The sequence below is a fragment of the Scyliorhinus torazame genome, chromosome 7, assembly GCF_047496885.1.
Source record: "Scyliorhinus torazame isolate Kashiwa2021f chromosome 7, sScyTor2.1, whole genome shotgun sequence".
Lineage (NCBI taxonomy): Eukaryota > Metazoa > Chordata > Chondrichthyes > Carcharhiniformes > Scyliorhinidae > Scyliorhinus > Scyliorhinus torazame.
The window spans coordinates 253,568,957-253,585,866 of NC_092713.1; the positions used below are offsets into that span (position 1 = coordinate 253,568,957).

The window sequence follows — 16,910 nt, forward strand, 5'->3', positions numbered from 1 at the left end:
TAGGACCCTGGAAACGCCTGAAACTGACGACCTGAAATCAACCCGGACCAGCCGACCGTGTGAGCAGCGGCCAGCGTGCAGTCCCAGGCATGGGGATTCCCCTACTGCGGCTGCCAGAGACCAGGAAAATGCCCTAGAAGACAAGGCCTTCACTCCACAGGCTCCCAGAGACCTGGAACCTTCACACTGCTGCTCTCCAACGACCAGACCAGCATCCCAGCAGCTGGAGCCCACTCCCCCCAGCTCCCAACCCCTCTGACCCAGAGAGCTGCGACCTCCTGCAGGCCCAAGCACTCCCTCCCCACTCCCCCCCCCCCCCCTACAGTCGCCCCACACTCCTAAAAATCAACTCCCCCACAGCCTAACAATCACTAATACTGCTCTTTTAAATTTACTTGCAGGTCTAGAGATCCTCCGACCTCTGAAGGAAGAACACGATCTGGAAAGGACCCTGCGGACCCCAACACATGGACCCGGCCATCGCCTCACCCGCAACCGTGACCCCAGAGACGTCATCCACTTACCGGCCTTCAACCCATCCACGCCGGAGCATGGTATCATAGAATTTACAGTGCAGAAGGAGGCCATTTGGCCCATCGAGTCTGCACCGACTCTTGGAAAGAGCACCCTACCAAAAGTCCACACTTCCACCCCATCCCCATAACCCCACCCAACACTAGGGCAATTGAGCATGGCCAATCTACCTGTGCACATCTTTGGACTGTGGGAGGAAACCAGAGCACGCGGAGGAAACCCACGCACACACGGGGAGAATGTGCAGACTCCGCACAGACAGTGACCCAAGCCAGGAATCGAACCTGGGACCCTGGAGCGGTGAAGCAATTGTGCTAACCACAATGCTACCGTGCTGCCCAAACATCCACCGACCTGTGAAGACATACCGCAGTCCGACAGGGACCAGGAACGCTCGACCGCGCAGACCCACCTACCGACGCAGGAACCGCAAGCAAGGCAACAAATCCTCCATCCACACACCGACCAGAGTGAAGAACCTCATTGGACACAACTATACCCGTAACACCACATACTCTCACCGTCTCATTGGCTCAAAAAGAAGCAGTCACTCCAGGAAGCGTGGAAAACACGCAGGCGAGAGTGAAACGACGCGGCCCCAAAGCCCCTCTGCCTAGCTTATTCCTAGCTAATGTCCAATCTCTAGAAAACAAGCTAGACGAACTTAAAGCCAGACTCACTTTTCAAAGAGAACGGAGGGATTGCTGTGTGCTCTGTTTCATGGAGACATGGCTCACTCCTGCTTCACCAGATTGTGCCTGACACCCAGAGGGCTTCTCAATCCACCGAATGGACCATATGGCGGCCTCAGGCAAGGCTAGGGGAGGTGGGGTCAGCCTCCTAATCAACACCTCCTGGTGCCTAGATGTGGCAACACTGGCGCGTTTTTGCTCCCCAGACCTAGAATACCTGACGCTAAAATGACGCCCCTACTACTTTCCGCGGGAGTTCAGCTCAGTTATCCTGACGGCAGTTTACATCCCACCCCATGCGAACGTGAAAATCACACTGGACAAAATATTCACCACCACAAATAGCCTTGAAGCGAAACATCCCAAGGCCTTGTTCACTGTAGCTGGGGACTTCTATCAGGCCAAGGTCAAGAGTGTACTACCAAGTTACCACCAACACATCACCTGTTCAATAGAGGGCCAAACATCCTGGACCACTGCTACACGAATGTCAAACATGCCTACCGCTCCATCACCGGCCCACACTTTGGCAAATTTACTCCCGGCTTATAAGCAAAAACTGAAGCGGGAGAATCCGTCAAAGAAAGTTGTGCATTGTCGGTCTGAGGAATCGGGTGATCTCCTACGGGACTGCTAAAGAGTCAGTGAACTGGTCAGTATTTAAAAACAATTGTGACCAGCCTGAACGAGTACGGCACTACAGTGACTGACTTCATTAGTAAGTGTGTAGAAGACTGTGTACCAAAGAAGCAAATCTGCGTGTTTCTCAACCGGAAACCCTGGATGAACAGGGATATCCACTGCTTGCTGAAGTCTAGGTCTGAGGCGTTCAAAGTCAGGCGACCTTGACCAATACAAGAAAGCCAGATATGATCCAAGGAGATCCATCAAAGATGCCAAAAGACAGTACCGGACCAAGCTAGAGTCCCAGGCTAGCCACACGGATCCCGCCGACTATGGCAAGGTCTGCAAGACATAACAGGCTACAAGATGAAGGCATGTAAAATCACCGGCTCTAATGCACCCTTCCCCGATGAGCTCAATGCATTCTATGCACGCTTTGAACAAGGGGTCAGCAAGAGCAAGCTCTCCACCCCAGAAGCCTCGGATGAACTTGTATCTGAGATCACCACTGCAGACGTCAGAGCAGCCTTCTCGAAGGTCAACCCTCGGAAAGCCACTGGCCCGGATGGGGTACCCGGACAGGCACTCGGGTCTTGCGCGGATAAGCTGGCGGGGGTATTCACAGACATCTTCAACCTCTCTTTACAACAATCGGAGGTACCTATCGGCTTCAAGACGACCATCATCCCTGTACCAAAAAAGAGCCAAGCAGCGTGCCTCAATGACTATCGTCCAGTGGCTCTGACATCCATCATCGGGAAGTGCTTCGAAAGGTTAGTCATGGCACGAATCAACTCCAGCCTCCCGGATTGCCTTGATCCACTACAGCTCGCCTATGGCTGCAACAGGGCCACAGCAGACGCCATCTCCATGGCCCTGCACTCTACCCTGGAACACCTAGATAACAAAGACACCTATGTCAGACTCCTATTTACCGACTACAGCTCAGCCTTCAACACCATTATTCCTACGAAACTCATTTCCAAACTCAGTGGCATTGGCCTCAGCTCCTCTCTCTGTGACTGGATCCTGAACTTTCTAACCCACAGGCCACAATCAGTAAAGATAGGCAACAACACCTCCTCCACGATCATCTTCAACACCGGTGCCCCACAAGGCTGTGTCCTCAGCCCCCTACTATAATCTTTGTGCACCTATGACTGTGTGGCCAAATTCCCCTCCAACTCGATTTTCAAATTTGCTGATGACACCACAGTAGTGGGTCGGATTTCAAACAATGACGAGTCAGAGTACAGGAATGAGATAGAGAATCTGGTGAACTGGTGTGACGACAATAATCTCTCCCTCAACGTCAACAAAACAAAGGAGATGGTCATCGACTTCAGGAAGCGTAGTGGAGAACATGCCCCTATCTACATCAATGGGAACGAAGTAGGAAGGGTCGAAAGCTTCACGTTTTTAGGTGTTCAGATCACCAACAACCTGTCCTGGTCCCCCCATGCCGACACTATAGTTAAGAAAGCCCACCAGCGACTCTACTTTCTCAGAAGACTAAGGAAATTCGGCATGTAACCTACGACACTCACCAACTTCTACAGATGCACCATAGAAAGCATTCTTTCTGGTTGTATCACAGCTTGGTATGGATCCTGCTCTGCCCAAGACCGCAGGAAATTCCAAAAGGTTGCAAATGTAGTCCAATCCATCATGCAAACTAGCCTCCCATCCATTGACTCGGTCTACAATTCCCGCTGCCTCTGAAAGGCAACCAGCATAATTAAGGACCCCACGCACCCTGGACATACTCTCTTCCACCTTCTGCCGTCAGGAAAAAGATACCAAAGTTTGAGGTCACGTACAAACCGACTCAAGAACAGCTTCTTCCCTACTGCCATCAGACTTTTGAATGGACCTACCTTGTATCTTTTCGCTAAACCTTGCTATAACTGTAACATTATATTCTGCAGTCTCTCCTTCCTTCCCTATGTATGGTATGCATTGTTTGTACAGCATGCAAGAAACAATATTTTTCATTGTATACCAATACATGTGACAATAAATCAAATCAAATTCAACCCCCCCCCCGGAAGATGGACAAGGCCCTCCTCTTCGATAAGACATTGTGTGAGGAGATATCAGAAGACATCGACGGGTATGTACCTACAATCAAAATGGGGAAGGTTTCACCCTCCACATTCTGGTTGGTACTGAAGGCGGTGATAAGAGTGGAATTTATTGTGTACAGGGTACTCGAAGATAGGAAGGAGGGGGCGGTACGGCAACAGCTGGTTGACTCCATTCTGGAGGTGGACCGCGAAACTACTGGAGGAGAGGGAAATGCTACAAATGGATTTGACCTGTTCTCCAAGGGAAAAGCAGTGAACCAGTTGTACCAGACACCAGGGGCCTTCTATGAACATGGAGACAATGCCAGCTGCCTGTTGGCTCACCAGCTGAGAAAGCAGGCAGCCATGAGGGAAATAACTCAGGTAAAGGACAGCAGCGGCAAACTAGTCGCAGCACCAGAGCAGATTAACAAGGCCTTCACAACATTCTAAAGAGAACTGTACACTACTGAGCCGCTGAATTGGAATTCGAAGATGAAGTAGTTCCTTGAAGGACTGGACATGCCAGTCGTGGGGAAGATAGCAGATGGGTCATGTAAGCCCTATTAGAACTAAGGGAAGTCATAGAGAGCATTAAATCCATGCAGACAGGGAAGGCGCCAGGGGCAAACGGATTCCCAGCGGACATCGATAAAAATATCTGCGCCAGCACTGGCCCCGCACCTGCGGGAGATGTTCACTAACTCACTGTCGAGGGGAATCCTGCAACCAACGCTGGAGTGTGGGTCTTACAGACCCATCTCACTCCTTAATACAGACGCCAAGGTGCTAGCGAAGGCCCAGACGAGACTGCTGGAGAGCTGCGTGCCGGGGGTAGTCACGGAACATCAATCACGCTTTGTCAAGGGCAGACAGCAAACATCAGGCATCTGTTGAACGTGATCATGAACCCATCTGGGGAGAGAACACCAGAGATGAACATCTCCCTGGATGCAGAGAAAGCCTTCAATAGGATCGAATGGAAGTATCTCATAGAGGTACTGGAAAGGTTTGGATTTGGGCCAGGGTTCGACTCGTGGGTGAAACTATTCTACAGTGCACCCATGACGCACAAACACCACAAGCTCTGGATACGGATGGCTGCAGAGGCACTAGGCAGGGATGCCCATTGTCCCCGCTACTGTATGTCCTCGCAATTGAGCCACTGGCGATCGCTCTCAGAGCAGCGAAAGGGTGGAGAGATATCCAAAGTAGAGACAGAAAGTATAGAGTCTCACTCTATGCGGCTGACCTGCTCCTCTGCATCTCGAACCCCCTGGCCAGCATGAAAGGGATAATGAAACTCCTAAAGGAGTTCAGAGCCTTCCCAGGTTACAAACTTAACCTAAGTAAGAGCAAAATCTTCCCTGTGGACCTGCAGGGGGAAGGATGGGAGCTGGGGAGGCTGCTATTCAAACTGGCCCAGACTAAATTCTGACATTTGCAGATCCAAATAGCCCACGACTGGACATGGATCCACAAATGGAACCTGCCGAGTCTGGTGGAGGAAATCTGCAGGTGGGACTCACTCCCACTCTCCCTGGCAGGGAGAGTGCAGACGATCAAGATGAACATACTGCCCAGGTTCCTGTTCAGATCCCCCGCGATCAACATCCCCAAGACCTCTCTTACGACAGTGGACAAGCTATTCATGGCATTTGTTTGGGGAGGCAATAGCTCGAGGATTAGGAAGATGGTCTTGCAAAGGAGAAATATGGGAGGCCCGACCCTCCCAAACCTCTACGGCCACCGCAGAATGGGAGCAGAGTGAGTCAAAATGGATGAGAACGTACCCCTGATACTAGGACATTCATTACTAGAAGGACTATTGAACACATGTGAACTAGAAGAGGGAAACTGTGCAGACATGCATGGATGACTATGGGCAGCACGGTAGCGCAGTGGTTAGCACTGCTGTTTCACGGCACCGAGGTCCCAGGTTCGATCCCGGCCCTGGGTCACTGTCCGTGTGGAGTTTGCACATTTTCCCAGTGTCTGCGTGGGTTTCGCCCCCACAACCCAAAGACGTGCAGGTTAGGTGGATTGGCCACGCTAAATTGGAAAAAAAATTAATTGGATACTCTTAAAAAATACTTTAAATATAAGGACAACTATTAGAGGAGGTACGCTCACCCCTGGCCAAGACAAGAAAAAAATGGGAGGGTGGATGAGCTAGGCAGGGAAATATGGGGAGGACTCTAGGTCGAGGACACAGGACAAACTTCACCTCCACATGCGTATGGCTGAGCCTAATGCAGCTAACGGTGGTGGGCAGGGCACACAAAACCAGAACATGAATGACCGAGTACTTCCCGGAGGTGGAGGACATGTGTGAACGGTGCCAGGGAGGCCCGGCCAACCACATCCACATGTTCTGGTCCTCCCCAGACTTGTCGAGTACTGGACATCCTTCTTCGAGGCCGTGGCCAGCATTCTGGGAGTAAGGGTGGTGCCGTGTCCATTAATGGCGATCTTCGGGGTATCAAAGCAGCAGAACTCTTCACAGGAAGGGGTGGGGCTGATGCCCGAGACTTTGCCACCCTGATCCCCCGCCAGAGGCTCCTGCTCAGCTGGTGGTCAAGGCTGCAGATTGGCTATCCGACCTGGCAGAACTTCTCATAATAAAAATATATAAACGCTAATAAAAATATTTTTTTTAAATAATAAATCCATGTGGCTCGAGATGCTATCTAACAGCAACATGTGTGACATATACATTTATGATTTGAAATTTAATACAGTATTCAGCTCTATTTCTCAACAAATGGATGCTTCAACCAGTTCACTGTTTCAGTTAAACATCAATTCTCCCACCTCAGAAACAACAAATGGAAAAATAATCCTTGAATCAAGTCGAAAAATATACAGCAAGTTGCAACAAGTATACAAGTCTGAACACATGCTGCACACTGCTGTGGGAATATTTGATAATTAAACGATATTTCAGCTTGCATACGACACAAGAACCATACAATTCTAGAACTAAAGTTATGAATTTCACTCAGACCCACTTAAAAAAAAAATAGATGCAGCTTTAGCCATTTTGGTATTTTCATTAGCAGAATTGTGGCCAAACAAACATAAATCTCTTTCCCAGTAGGGGCAAAAGGCACTAAACTTTTGTCTTAAAATTTACACCGCATATCACAAAAAGCCTTGCATTTATATTGCGTCTTTCACACCCATAGTACATCCCAAAGTGCTTTACAGCCAATTAAGTGGTCACTGTAACGTAGGAAATGTGGCACCTAATTTGCACTCAAGCTCCCACAAACAGCAATGTGATGTTGACCAGATAATCTGTTCATCTGATGTTGAGGGATAAATATTGACCAGGGGACAGCGATAACTTCACTGCTCTTCATCAAATTAGTGCCGTGCGATCTTTTACATTTATCCAGAAAATCAGCATTCAGTACTGCCGTTGAGTATTCGTGTTGGTTTTTGTGTTCAAGACCGGCAACATCCTGCAATCTTCTGACTCCATGGCAAGAGTATTATCTTCCATTCTTCAGCTTTCTTGCAGTTCATTCCAGCTTGCCGATTCCATACATCAAAACATAGGTTTTAAAAGTGCAGAACTTAACAGAACAAAATTAGTGCAAACACACAAAATTCACAGAAACGGTTACCAAAATGTATTTGTTATTCAACCATAACAAATAAACCTTAATGGACGACATAATTTAAGTTGCTCAACGGTGCACTTGCACAATTCTTGACATGAATGTCATATCAACCATTAGACAGCTGGCTACACCAGGAACTATGAGCTCCCTGTCTCCGAAGTTTATCAAGTCTTGCATTACCTTCCACCCTCTTGAGTGATGGCCTTCTTACATAATCTCAGATAAAGCCAAGGGCCTCATCAGTGGTATGAACCTGGGAAACAGTTTTTTTTTAAAAATCAACTCAAATCCCAATAGAAATATGTTGAATTATGTAGAAGTCATAGAATCATAATGCACAGAAGTTTATTCTGCCCATTGTGGTTGTTCCGTTTTAAGGATCTATACCCATAGCTCGGTATTTTTTCCCTTCCAAGTACCTATCCAATTCCCGAATGAAACGTCTGGTTGAATTTGCCAGCGTCACCCTTTCAGACATTGTATTTTAGATCACATTCATTTGCAGTGTAAAATAGCTAATTTCCTCATGTTGCCTCTGGTTGCTTTGCCAATCACCTTAAACCAGTTTCCTCTGGTTATAGACCTTTCTACCGCTGAAAACTGCTTCTCCATATTTCAATACCCTTTATAATTTTGACCTCTATAAATATCCCTTAACCATCTCTACTGCAAGGAGATAAACCCCAGCTTCGCTGCTGTCTTTTAAGTAATTCAACCATGAGCACAATGGGTAGCACTGTTGCTTCACAGCTCCAGGGTCCCAGGTTCAATTCCTGGCTCGGGTCACTGTCTGTGTGGAATCTGCACGTTCTCCCAGTGTCTGCGTAGGTTTCCTCTGGGTGCTCCGGTTTCCTCCCACAAGTCCCGAAAGACATGCTTTTGGGTGAATTGGACATTCTGAATTCTCCCCGTGTACCCGAATAGGCGACGGAATGTGGTGACTAGGGGCTTTCCACAGTAACTTCATTGCAATGTTAATCTACGTCTACTTGTGACAATAAAGATTATTATTATACCATTCAATGGTAAATCTCTTCTGTTCAATTCTAAGGCCTCGATATCTATCCGAAAGTATGGTGTCCAGAACTGACGATAATACTCCAGTTAATAATCGCTTGTCACAAGTAGGCTTCAATGAAGTTACTGTGAAAAGCCCCCAAATAAGGCCCAATGAATGCTTTAAAGGTTTTGCATAACCTCATTGCTTTTGCACTCTATTAAGAGAGTCACCGATCCCACCCATATGTTTTTAAACAAAAACAGCCTTCTTAATTGGGCCTGCCACCTCAAGATGATCTATTCCCAAGTTTACTTAATTCTCCATTCCCGAATAAAATTGCACTGACTTACTTATATTGTGCCTCATTTTTCTACCAAATTGCATCACTTCATTCAAATTGGTGTTAAATTTCACCTGCTATTTTTCCCATTTCACTAATTTGTCCATGACTGATGTTATGGGTCAGGGTTTAGAGAACCCCAAAGCGTATCATGGAGTTCACCTGACCCACAAGTTTTAATAGATTGTGGTATGGGGAGCACACGGCTCACTCTACAGGTGTGGTACAGCAGAAATGGAAAAGTATTTTAAAAATCAAAACAATGTTTATTCTATGAACTCAAGTTAACCTTTTTAAAACAAACAGTGAACATCTTAGCAACCATTAATTCAAAGATAACCCCCAAAGAATACAACACTAAGTAACCTGTATGCTGTCCTTTTACACCCAAAAGACTTAACAAACCTTTAAGCAGAAGCATATCAGAGTTTACATTCAATACTGAAAACATTTATAATTCTGAATTCACCAAATGATTAAGAGATAGTCCTTCATGGCACAGAGCTCAGCAATACAGCTGCTTTAGCTGACTTCAGCAGCAACACACTCTGAAACACGAAACCAAAAACACAGACACACCCAAGCTTTTCTCAAAGTGAGCAGCTAACCATTTCTTAAAGCAACATTCTCATGACACTGACCACTGCAGGACACCACTATTCAATTCCCTCGAGTCTGGAAAACAAGACTCCTTGCTAACAACGTTCTTTCTAATTTAATTTTTTTGCACCATCTCTTTATTCCAATTTGCGATCCCTTTAAGTTTGCTGTGCAGTCAGGCTCGCGCACATTGGTTGTATGCAGCCTGTTTGTTTCATTAAGTAGTATATTGCAATTTGCTGCAAGGCTTAGGGCGAAGATTATTCACTGCTGTGCCCTCTTTCTGTCGCTTTATTCCAAGTATTTCCATATTTTGACGCTAAGATTTTGCTTCACTTTTAGGAAGATGTCAAAACAGAAAATATAAAAATAAAAAATGAGAGTTCAGAAAATTTTACTTTACTGTCGGAATTTCTGATTTTCTAAATTATTTATTGTTGCCTTTTAAATGGTACTACTTACCAACAGGATTTAATTTGAATAATAATGTTTTTTTTTTTTTAAATCATTTGTAGGATGCGGTCGTCACTGTCAAGGCCAGCATTTATTGCCCATCTGTAACTGCACTTGAGAAGGTGGTGGTGAGATGTCTTCTTGAACCACTGTAGTCTGAGGAGTAGGTACACCCACAATATTGTTAGTGAGGGATTGCCACAATTTTAGCCCGGTGACAGTGAAGGAAAGGTGACATATTTCCAAGTCAGGATGGTGATTGATTTGAAGGGGAATTTACAGGGGATGGTGTTCCCAGGTATCTGCTGCCCTTGCCCTAACACCAAATGTTTGGACGGTGCTGCCTGAGGAGCCTTGGTGAGTTCCTGCAGTGCTTCTTGCATATGGTACACACTGCTGCCATTGTTCGCCGTAGGAGGAGGGAGGGGAGTAAATATTGGTTGGAGGCGTGACAATCAAGCAGGCTGCTTGAGCTGAGTGGTGTCGAACCTAAGAGAGTGTTGGTAGAGCTGCACTCAAATCAGCTAAGTGGAAAATATTCCATCACACTACTGTAGATAACAAGGTGGACAGGCTTTGGGAGGAGTCAGGAAGTTCCTAGCCTCTGACCTGAGCTTGTGGCCATAGAATTTATATGGCTAATTCAATTCAGTTTCTGCTCAATGGTAACCGCCCAGGATGTTGATAGTGGGGGATTCAGCGATAGTAATGCCATTGAATGTCAATGGGGCAATGGTTAGGTTCTCTCTTGTTGGACAAGGTCATTGTCTGACACTTGTGTGGTGCGAATGTTATGTGCCATTTGTCATCCTATGCCTGGATATTATCCAGGTCTTGCTGCATTTGGGCATGGACTGCTTCAGTGTGTGAGGAGTTACGAATGGTGCTAAATATTGTGCAGTCACCAGCGAACATCCATATTTCTGATATTATGATAGAAGGAAGGTCATTGATTAAGCAGCTGAAAATGGTTGAGCCTCAGAACCTATCCCAAGGAACTCCTAAGCATCAGTGAGCAGGTTATTGCTAAACAAGTGCCACTTGATGACCCCTTCCATGATTTTTACTGATGACCAAGAGTAGACTCAGGGCCGTAATTGGCCAGGTTAGATTTGTCCTATTTCTTGTGTACCTGAGCAATTTTCCATAATCCCATGTAGATGCCATTGTTGCAGCTGTATTGAAACAGCATGGTTGAGGATGTTCTGGAACACAAGTACTTAGTCTGTTGCCAGACATTGTAAGAGCCCCTAGACTTTGTAGAATCCAGTGCCTTCAGATATTTTTTGATATCACATGGAGTGAATCGAATTGGCTAAACACTGATATTAGTGATGCTGGGAACCTCCAGAGGAAGCCCAGATGAGTCATCCACTTGACACTTCTGCCTGAAGATTGCTATGAATGCTTCAGCCTTCTCCTTTGCACTGATGTGCTGGGCTCCCCAATGCTTGAGGTAGAGGATATTTGTGGAGCTTCCTCCTCTTGAGAGTTGTTCAGTTGTCCATCATCATTCACGACTGGATTTGCCAGGACTACAGAGCTTAGATCTAATCCATCGGTTGTGGAATTGCTCATCTCTCTATTACTTGCTTCTTATGCTGTTCGGCATGCATAATGTCCTGTGTTGCAACTTCACCCGGTTGACACCTCATTTTGAGGTTATGTCCAATGGTGCTTTTGGCATACCCTCCTGCACTCTTCAATGAACCAGGGTTAACCCCCGGCTTGGTCGAGTAGGAGATATGCTGGGCCATGTGGTCACAAATTGTGGTCGAGTACAATTCTGTCACCACCTGCTGCGAAATACCCAGGAATGGAAATGGTGCTTTCAGGAGGGATTCCGTAATTATGACTATGTCAGGCTATTGCTTGACTCGTCCGTGAGACAGCTCTCCAAACTTTGGCACAAGCCCCTGTCACAAAACCCTGTGGTGGTGCACGGTCAATTCCAGCCCCACTTGACCCAGAGTTACAACACAGGTGAATTTAAAATACCCGAGGTTCAGCCTGGTTGAGCCCAATAAACTACAGTCATCAGGTTTGTAACTTTAAAACAAAAGTAACCTTTTATTATGTACAGTATTATAATTAAACAAACAAAAAATTTAACTGTCAAACAACTACCCATTTCCCAACACCCCCTTCCTTAGCCGCCCCACTCTCTCTATCTACACACACAAAAAACAAAACAGAGGGAAAGGGTGGTGGAAAGGGAAAGAAAAAAAGAAAAGTTAAGGATCTTTGATGAACTGGGATGACATCCCGTCAATGTCTTTCTGAAGTTCAGGTTTTCGTCTCGGTACTTCGAAGAGAGCGCCTTTCACTTCCAATGGTTGGGGATGGTTTAGCACAGTGGGCTAAACAGCTGGCTTGTAATGCAGAACGATGCCAGCAGCGCGGGTTCAATTCCCGTACCGGCCTCCCCGAACAGGCGGCGGAATGTGGCGACTAGGGGCTTTTCACAGTAACTTCATTGAAGCCTACTTGTGACAATAAGCGATTATTATGTCTGAACACTTTTGCCAGTTTTCTCAGAAAGCATCACACAGGAACCAATCATTCACCGTTGTCAGGCAGAACACTGTCCCTGGCTAACCCATCAGCTGCCAGTTAACCAATCGAACCGAACACCTCCAAAACTTGTTTCGAAGATCCATCTGGTGCTGAAGAGTCGGCTTCTCCTCTCCCAAACGCATAGCCTGAGAATACAACGTCCTGGCAAGCAGGGTGTTTCAACTTTCAAAGTATTCTGCTTAAAGGCACATCTGATTATGGATCCACAGACCAAAATAATAAAATAAAATAAATAGGAACAAAGGAAATAACCTGGAAGGACTCTTAACAACCCCCCCCCCCCCCCCCCCCATTGTTAGTAAGGAGAACTTCGCAGGGTCAGCAGGGCTCAGGTTGCTGTTGTTGTTTCTGGTGCCCAGACTGATGCCGGGTGCCCAGTCCAGTTCCATTCCTTTTTGTTTGAGTGGCATGCTAAGCCACTCAGATGGTCTGGAGTCACATGTAGGCCAGACCAGGTAAGGATGAAAAGTTCCTTCCCCAAAGGACATTAGTGAATCAGGTGGGTTTTTACGACAATTGATAATGGTTACATTTCCAGATTTTCTTCTTGAATTTAAATTCACACCTGGATCAGCAGAGAATTACACTGGATCTCTGGTCCAGCAACAAAACCACTGTGCCATCTCCTCCAGCATGTCACCATCCATACGAAGGCTGAAACCTACATCTTTAAAACAGTCTCCAATAAGCTGAAAAGGCATGTTTTCAGCAAATCAGGTGACAGAGCAGTGGAGTTTAACTTATTGCATTACAGGAGTGACTAGGTCAAAATGTTTACATTTTCAAAGATCTAACACCAAACAGCTCAAGTGTTCAAAATAATGTTCAGCTCTTCAGTAATATATCAAAACAAATATCATGGGGGATTTTAATCTACATGTTGGTTGGTTTAACCAGGTCGGTCAAGGCAGCCTTGAGGAGGAGTTTATAGAATGTATCCGCGATAGTTTCCCAGAACAGTATGTAATGGAACCTACAAGGGAACAAGTGGTCCTAGATCTGGTCCTGTGTAATGAGACAGGATTGATTCAGGATCTCATAGTTAGGGATCCTTTCGGAAGGAGCGATCACAATATGGTGGAATTTAAAATACAGATGGAGGGTGAGAAGGTAAAATGAAACACTAGTGTTTTGTGCTTAAACAAAGGAGATTACAATGGGATGAGAGAAGAACTAGCTAAGGTAGACTGGGAGCAAAGACTTTATAGTGAAACAGTTGAGAAACAGTGGAGAGCCTTCCAAGTGATTTTTCACAGTGCTCAGCAAAGGTTTATACCAACAAAAAGGAAGGGCGGTAAAAAGAGGGAAAATCGACCGTGGATAGCTAAGGAAATAAGGGAGAGTATCAAATTGAAGGAAAAAACATACAAAGTAGCAAAGATCAGTGGGAGACTAGAGGACTGGGAAATCTTTAGGGGGCAACAGAAAGCTACTAAAAAAGCTATAAAGAGTAAGATAGATTATGAGAGTAAACTTGCTCAGAATATAAAAACAGATCGTAAAAGTTTCTACAAATACATAAAACAAAAAAGAGTGGCTAAGGTAAATATTGGTCCTTTAGGAGGATGAGAAGGGAGATTTAGTAATGGGAGATGAGGAAATGGCTGAGGAACTGAGCAGGTTTTTTGGGGTCGGTCTTCACAGTGGAAGACACAAATAACATGCCAGTGACTGATGGAAATGAGGCTATGACAGGTGAGGACCTTGAGAGGATTGTTATCAGCAAGGAGGTAGTGATGGAGAAGCTAATGGGGCTAAAGGTAGACAAGTCTCCTGGACCTGATGGAATGCATCCCAGAGTGCTAAAAGAGATGGTGAGGGAAATTGCAAATGCACTAGTGATAATTTACCAAAATTCACTAGACTCTGGGGTGGTCCCGGCGGATTGGAAATTAGCAAACGTGACACCACTGTTTAAAAAAGGAGGTAGGCAGAAAGCGGGTAATTATAGGCCAGTGAGCTTAACTTCGGTAGTAGGGAAGATGTTGCAATCTATCATCAAGGAAGAAATAGCGAGGCATCTGGATGGAAATTGTCCCATTGGACAGACGCAGCATGGGTTCATAAAGGGCAGGTCGTGCCTAACTAATTTAGTGGAATTTTTTGAGGACATTAACAGTGCGGTAGATAACGGGGAGCCAATGGATGTGGTATATCAGGATTTCCAGAAAGCCTTTGACAAGGTGCCACACAAAAGGTTGTTGCATAAGATAAAGATGCATGGCATTAAGGGGAAAGTAGAAGCATGGATAGAGGATTGGTTAATTAATAGAAAGCAAAGAGTGGGGATTAATGGGTGTTTCTCTGGTTGGCAATCAGTAGCTCGTGGTGTCCCTCAGGGATCAGTGTTGGGCCCACAACTGTTCACAATTTACATAGATGATTTGGAGTTGGGGACCAAGGGCAATGTGTCCAAGTTCGCAGACGACACTAAGATAAGTGGTAAAGCAAAAAGTGCAGAGGATACTGGAAGTCTGCAGAGGGATTTGGATAGGCTAAGTGAATGGGCTAGGGTCTGGCAGATGGAATATAATGTTGACAAATGTGAGGTTATCCATTTTGGTAGGAATAACAGCAAAAGGGATTATTATTTAAATGATAAAATATTAAAACATGCTGCTGTGCAGAGAGACCTGGGTGTGCTAGTGCATGAGTCACAAAAAGTTGTTTTTCAGGTGCAACAGGTGATTAAGAAGGCAAATGGAATTCTGTCCTTCACTGCTAGAGGGATGGAGTTTAAGACTAGGGAGGTTCTGCTGCAATTGTATAAGGTGTTGGTGAGGCCACACCTGGAGTATGGTGTTCAGTTTTGGTATCCTTACTTGAGAAAGGACGTACTGGCACTGGAGGGTGTGCAGAGGAGATTCACTAGGTTAATCCCAGAGCTGAAGGGGTTGGATTATGAGGAGAGGTTGAATAGACTGGGACTGTACTCGTTGGAATTTAGAAGGATGAGGGGGGATCTTATAGAAACATAAGATTTTGAAGGGAATAGATAGGATAGATGCGGGCAGGTTGTTTCCACTGGCGGGTGAAAGCAGAACTAGGGGGCATAGCCTCAAAATAAGGGGAAGTAGATTTAAGACTGAGGTTAGCAGGAACTTCTTCACCCAAAGGGTTGTGAATCTATGGAATTTATTGCCCAGTGAAGCAGTAGAGGCTCCTTCATTAAATGTTTTTTAAGATAAAGACAGATAGTTTTTTGAAGAAAAAAGGGATTAAGGGTTATGGTGTTCGGGCCGGAAAGTGGAGCTGAGTCCACGAAAGATCAGCCATGATCTCATTGAATGGTGGAGCAGGCTCGAGGGGCCAGGTGGCCTACTCCTGCTCCTAGTTTTTATGTTCTAAATGATCTCGTCAGCAGTGCTCAAATTAACGGGAGTGCTGAAATTAAAGATACACAAATTTTTGTTGGAAAGAATGAAGATATTTCCATCACGTGCTTGTATTACAAAGAGCTTGTAGGCATTAAATCTTTGAAATATAATGAATCACAATATTGAGAATTTTCTCCATTTGAAAAATTTACCTGAGTGATACCATGTTTCCAAGCTCTGACGGTAAACTCCGTATCTTGTTGCACGATAGGTCCAAGTATACCAGATTATGCAGTTTGGCAATGTCAGGAGGAATACGTGAAAGGGAGTTGTCACCAAGATGCAATGCAGTCAAGTGTGTTAGTGACCACAACGATGAACTCAAACTTCTAACTCTCCCTGTACGATAGATAAATGAACAAAATTGTTAAGATTTCCCTCCATTTTGTTTCAATTCACCTCAGATACAGGTTATGAGTAAAAATATACATACACACTAACATTTATCATTCTGCTGCCATTTAATAGGTTCCTAATATGTGTTAGGTAGAGAAGTTCACCTTCCACATAATTAAAATAAGGACAAAATATGTGTAACACAATAAATCACAGACGAGGCAACACAGATTTAAAGTTTTGGGCAAGAGATACAGATGCAGTGTGAGAAATAACATTTTTCCGTGCAGTGAGTGGCAACGACCAGAAATTTGTTGCACTCGAGGGTAGTGTGAAGCAAAGACAAGTGATGATTGCAAAGGAAACTGGATAGACACTTGAAGGAAATAAACTTTCAGGGATAGAAGGGGGAAAATGGGATTGACTGGACTGCTTCATGGCATGCCAACATACAATCGATGGGCCGAACAGGCAGCTTCTGTGCTGTAAAATGACATGATAAAGTTCATTTGTGAAGTAGTTTTATGGATTCCTATATGCATTTGGTAAAACTAGGGCAGGTGGAACAGTGAGAAATTATACAACTTCAACAACACCTTGCAATTAAATGGGTAGGAAAACATCGCAAACCATCTGCGGAGTTGGAAAATGTGTAAAATGTAATTGACCGTGCAGTCAAGAT

At 45.3% G+C, this 16,910-nt stretch overlaps 1 protein-coding gene across 5 annotated transcripts in view; it reads right to left on the minus strand.

Moving 5' to 3' along the window:
• The window catches only part of LOC140426958 (CCR4-NOT transcription complex subunit 6), a 164,570-nt gene that overhangs the window by 99,185 nt on the left and 48,475 nt on the right, over nucleotides 1–16,910 (minus strand). For all 5 annotated transcript variants that reach the window (XM_072512270.1, XM_072512272.1, XM_072512273.1 and 2 more), the window contains exon 3: nucleotides 16,045–16,231. In XM_072512270.1, coding sequence (XP_072368371.1) covers nucleotides 16,045–16,231 — 187 coding nt within the window. The remainder of the gene's footprint in view (nucleotides 1–16,044; nucleotides 16,232–16,910) is intronic.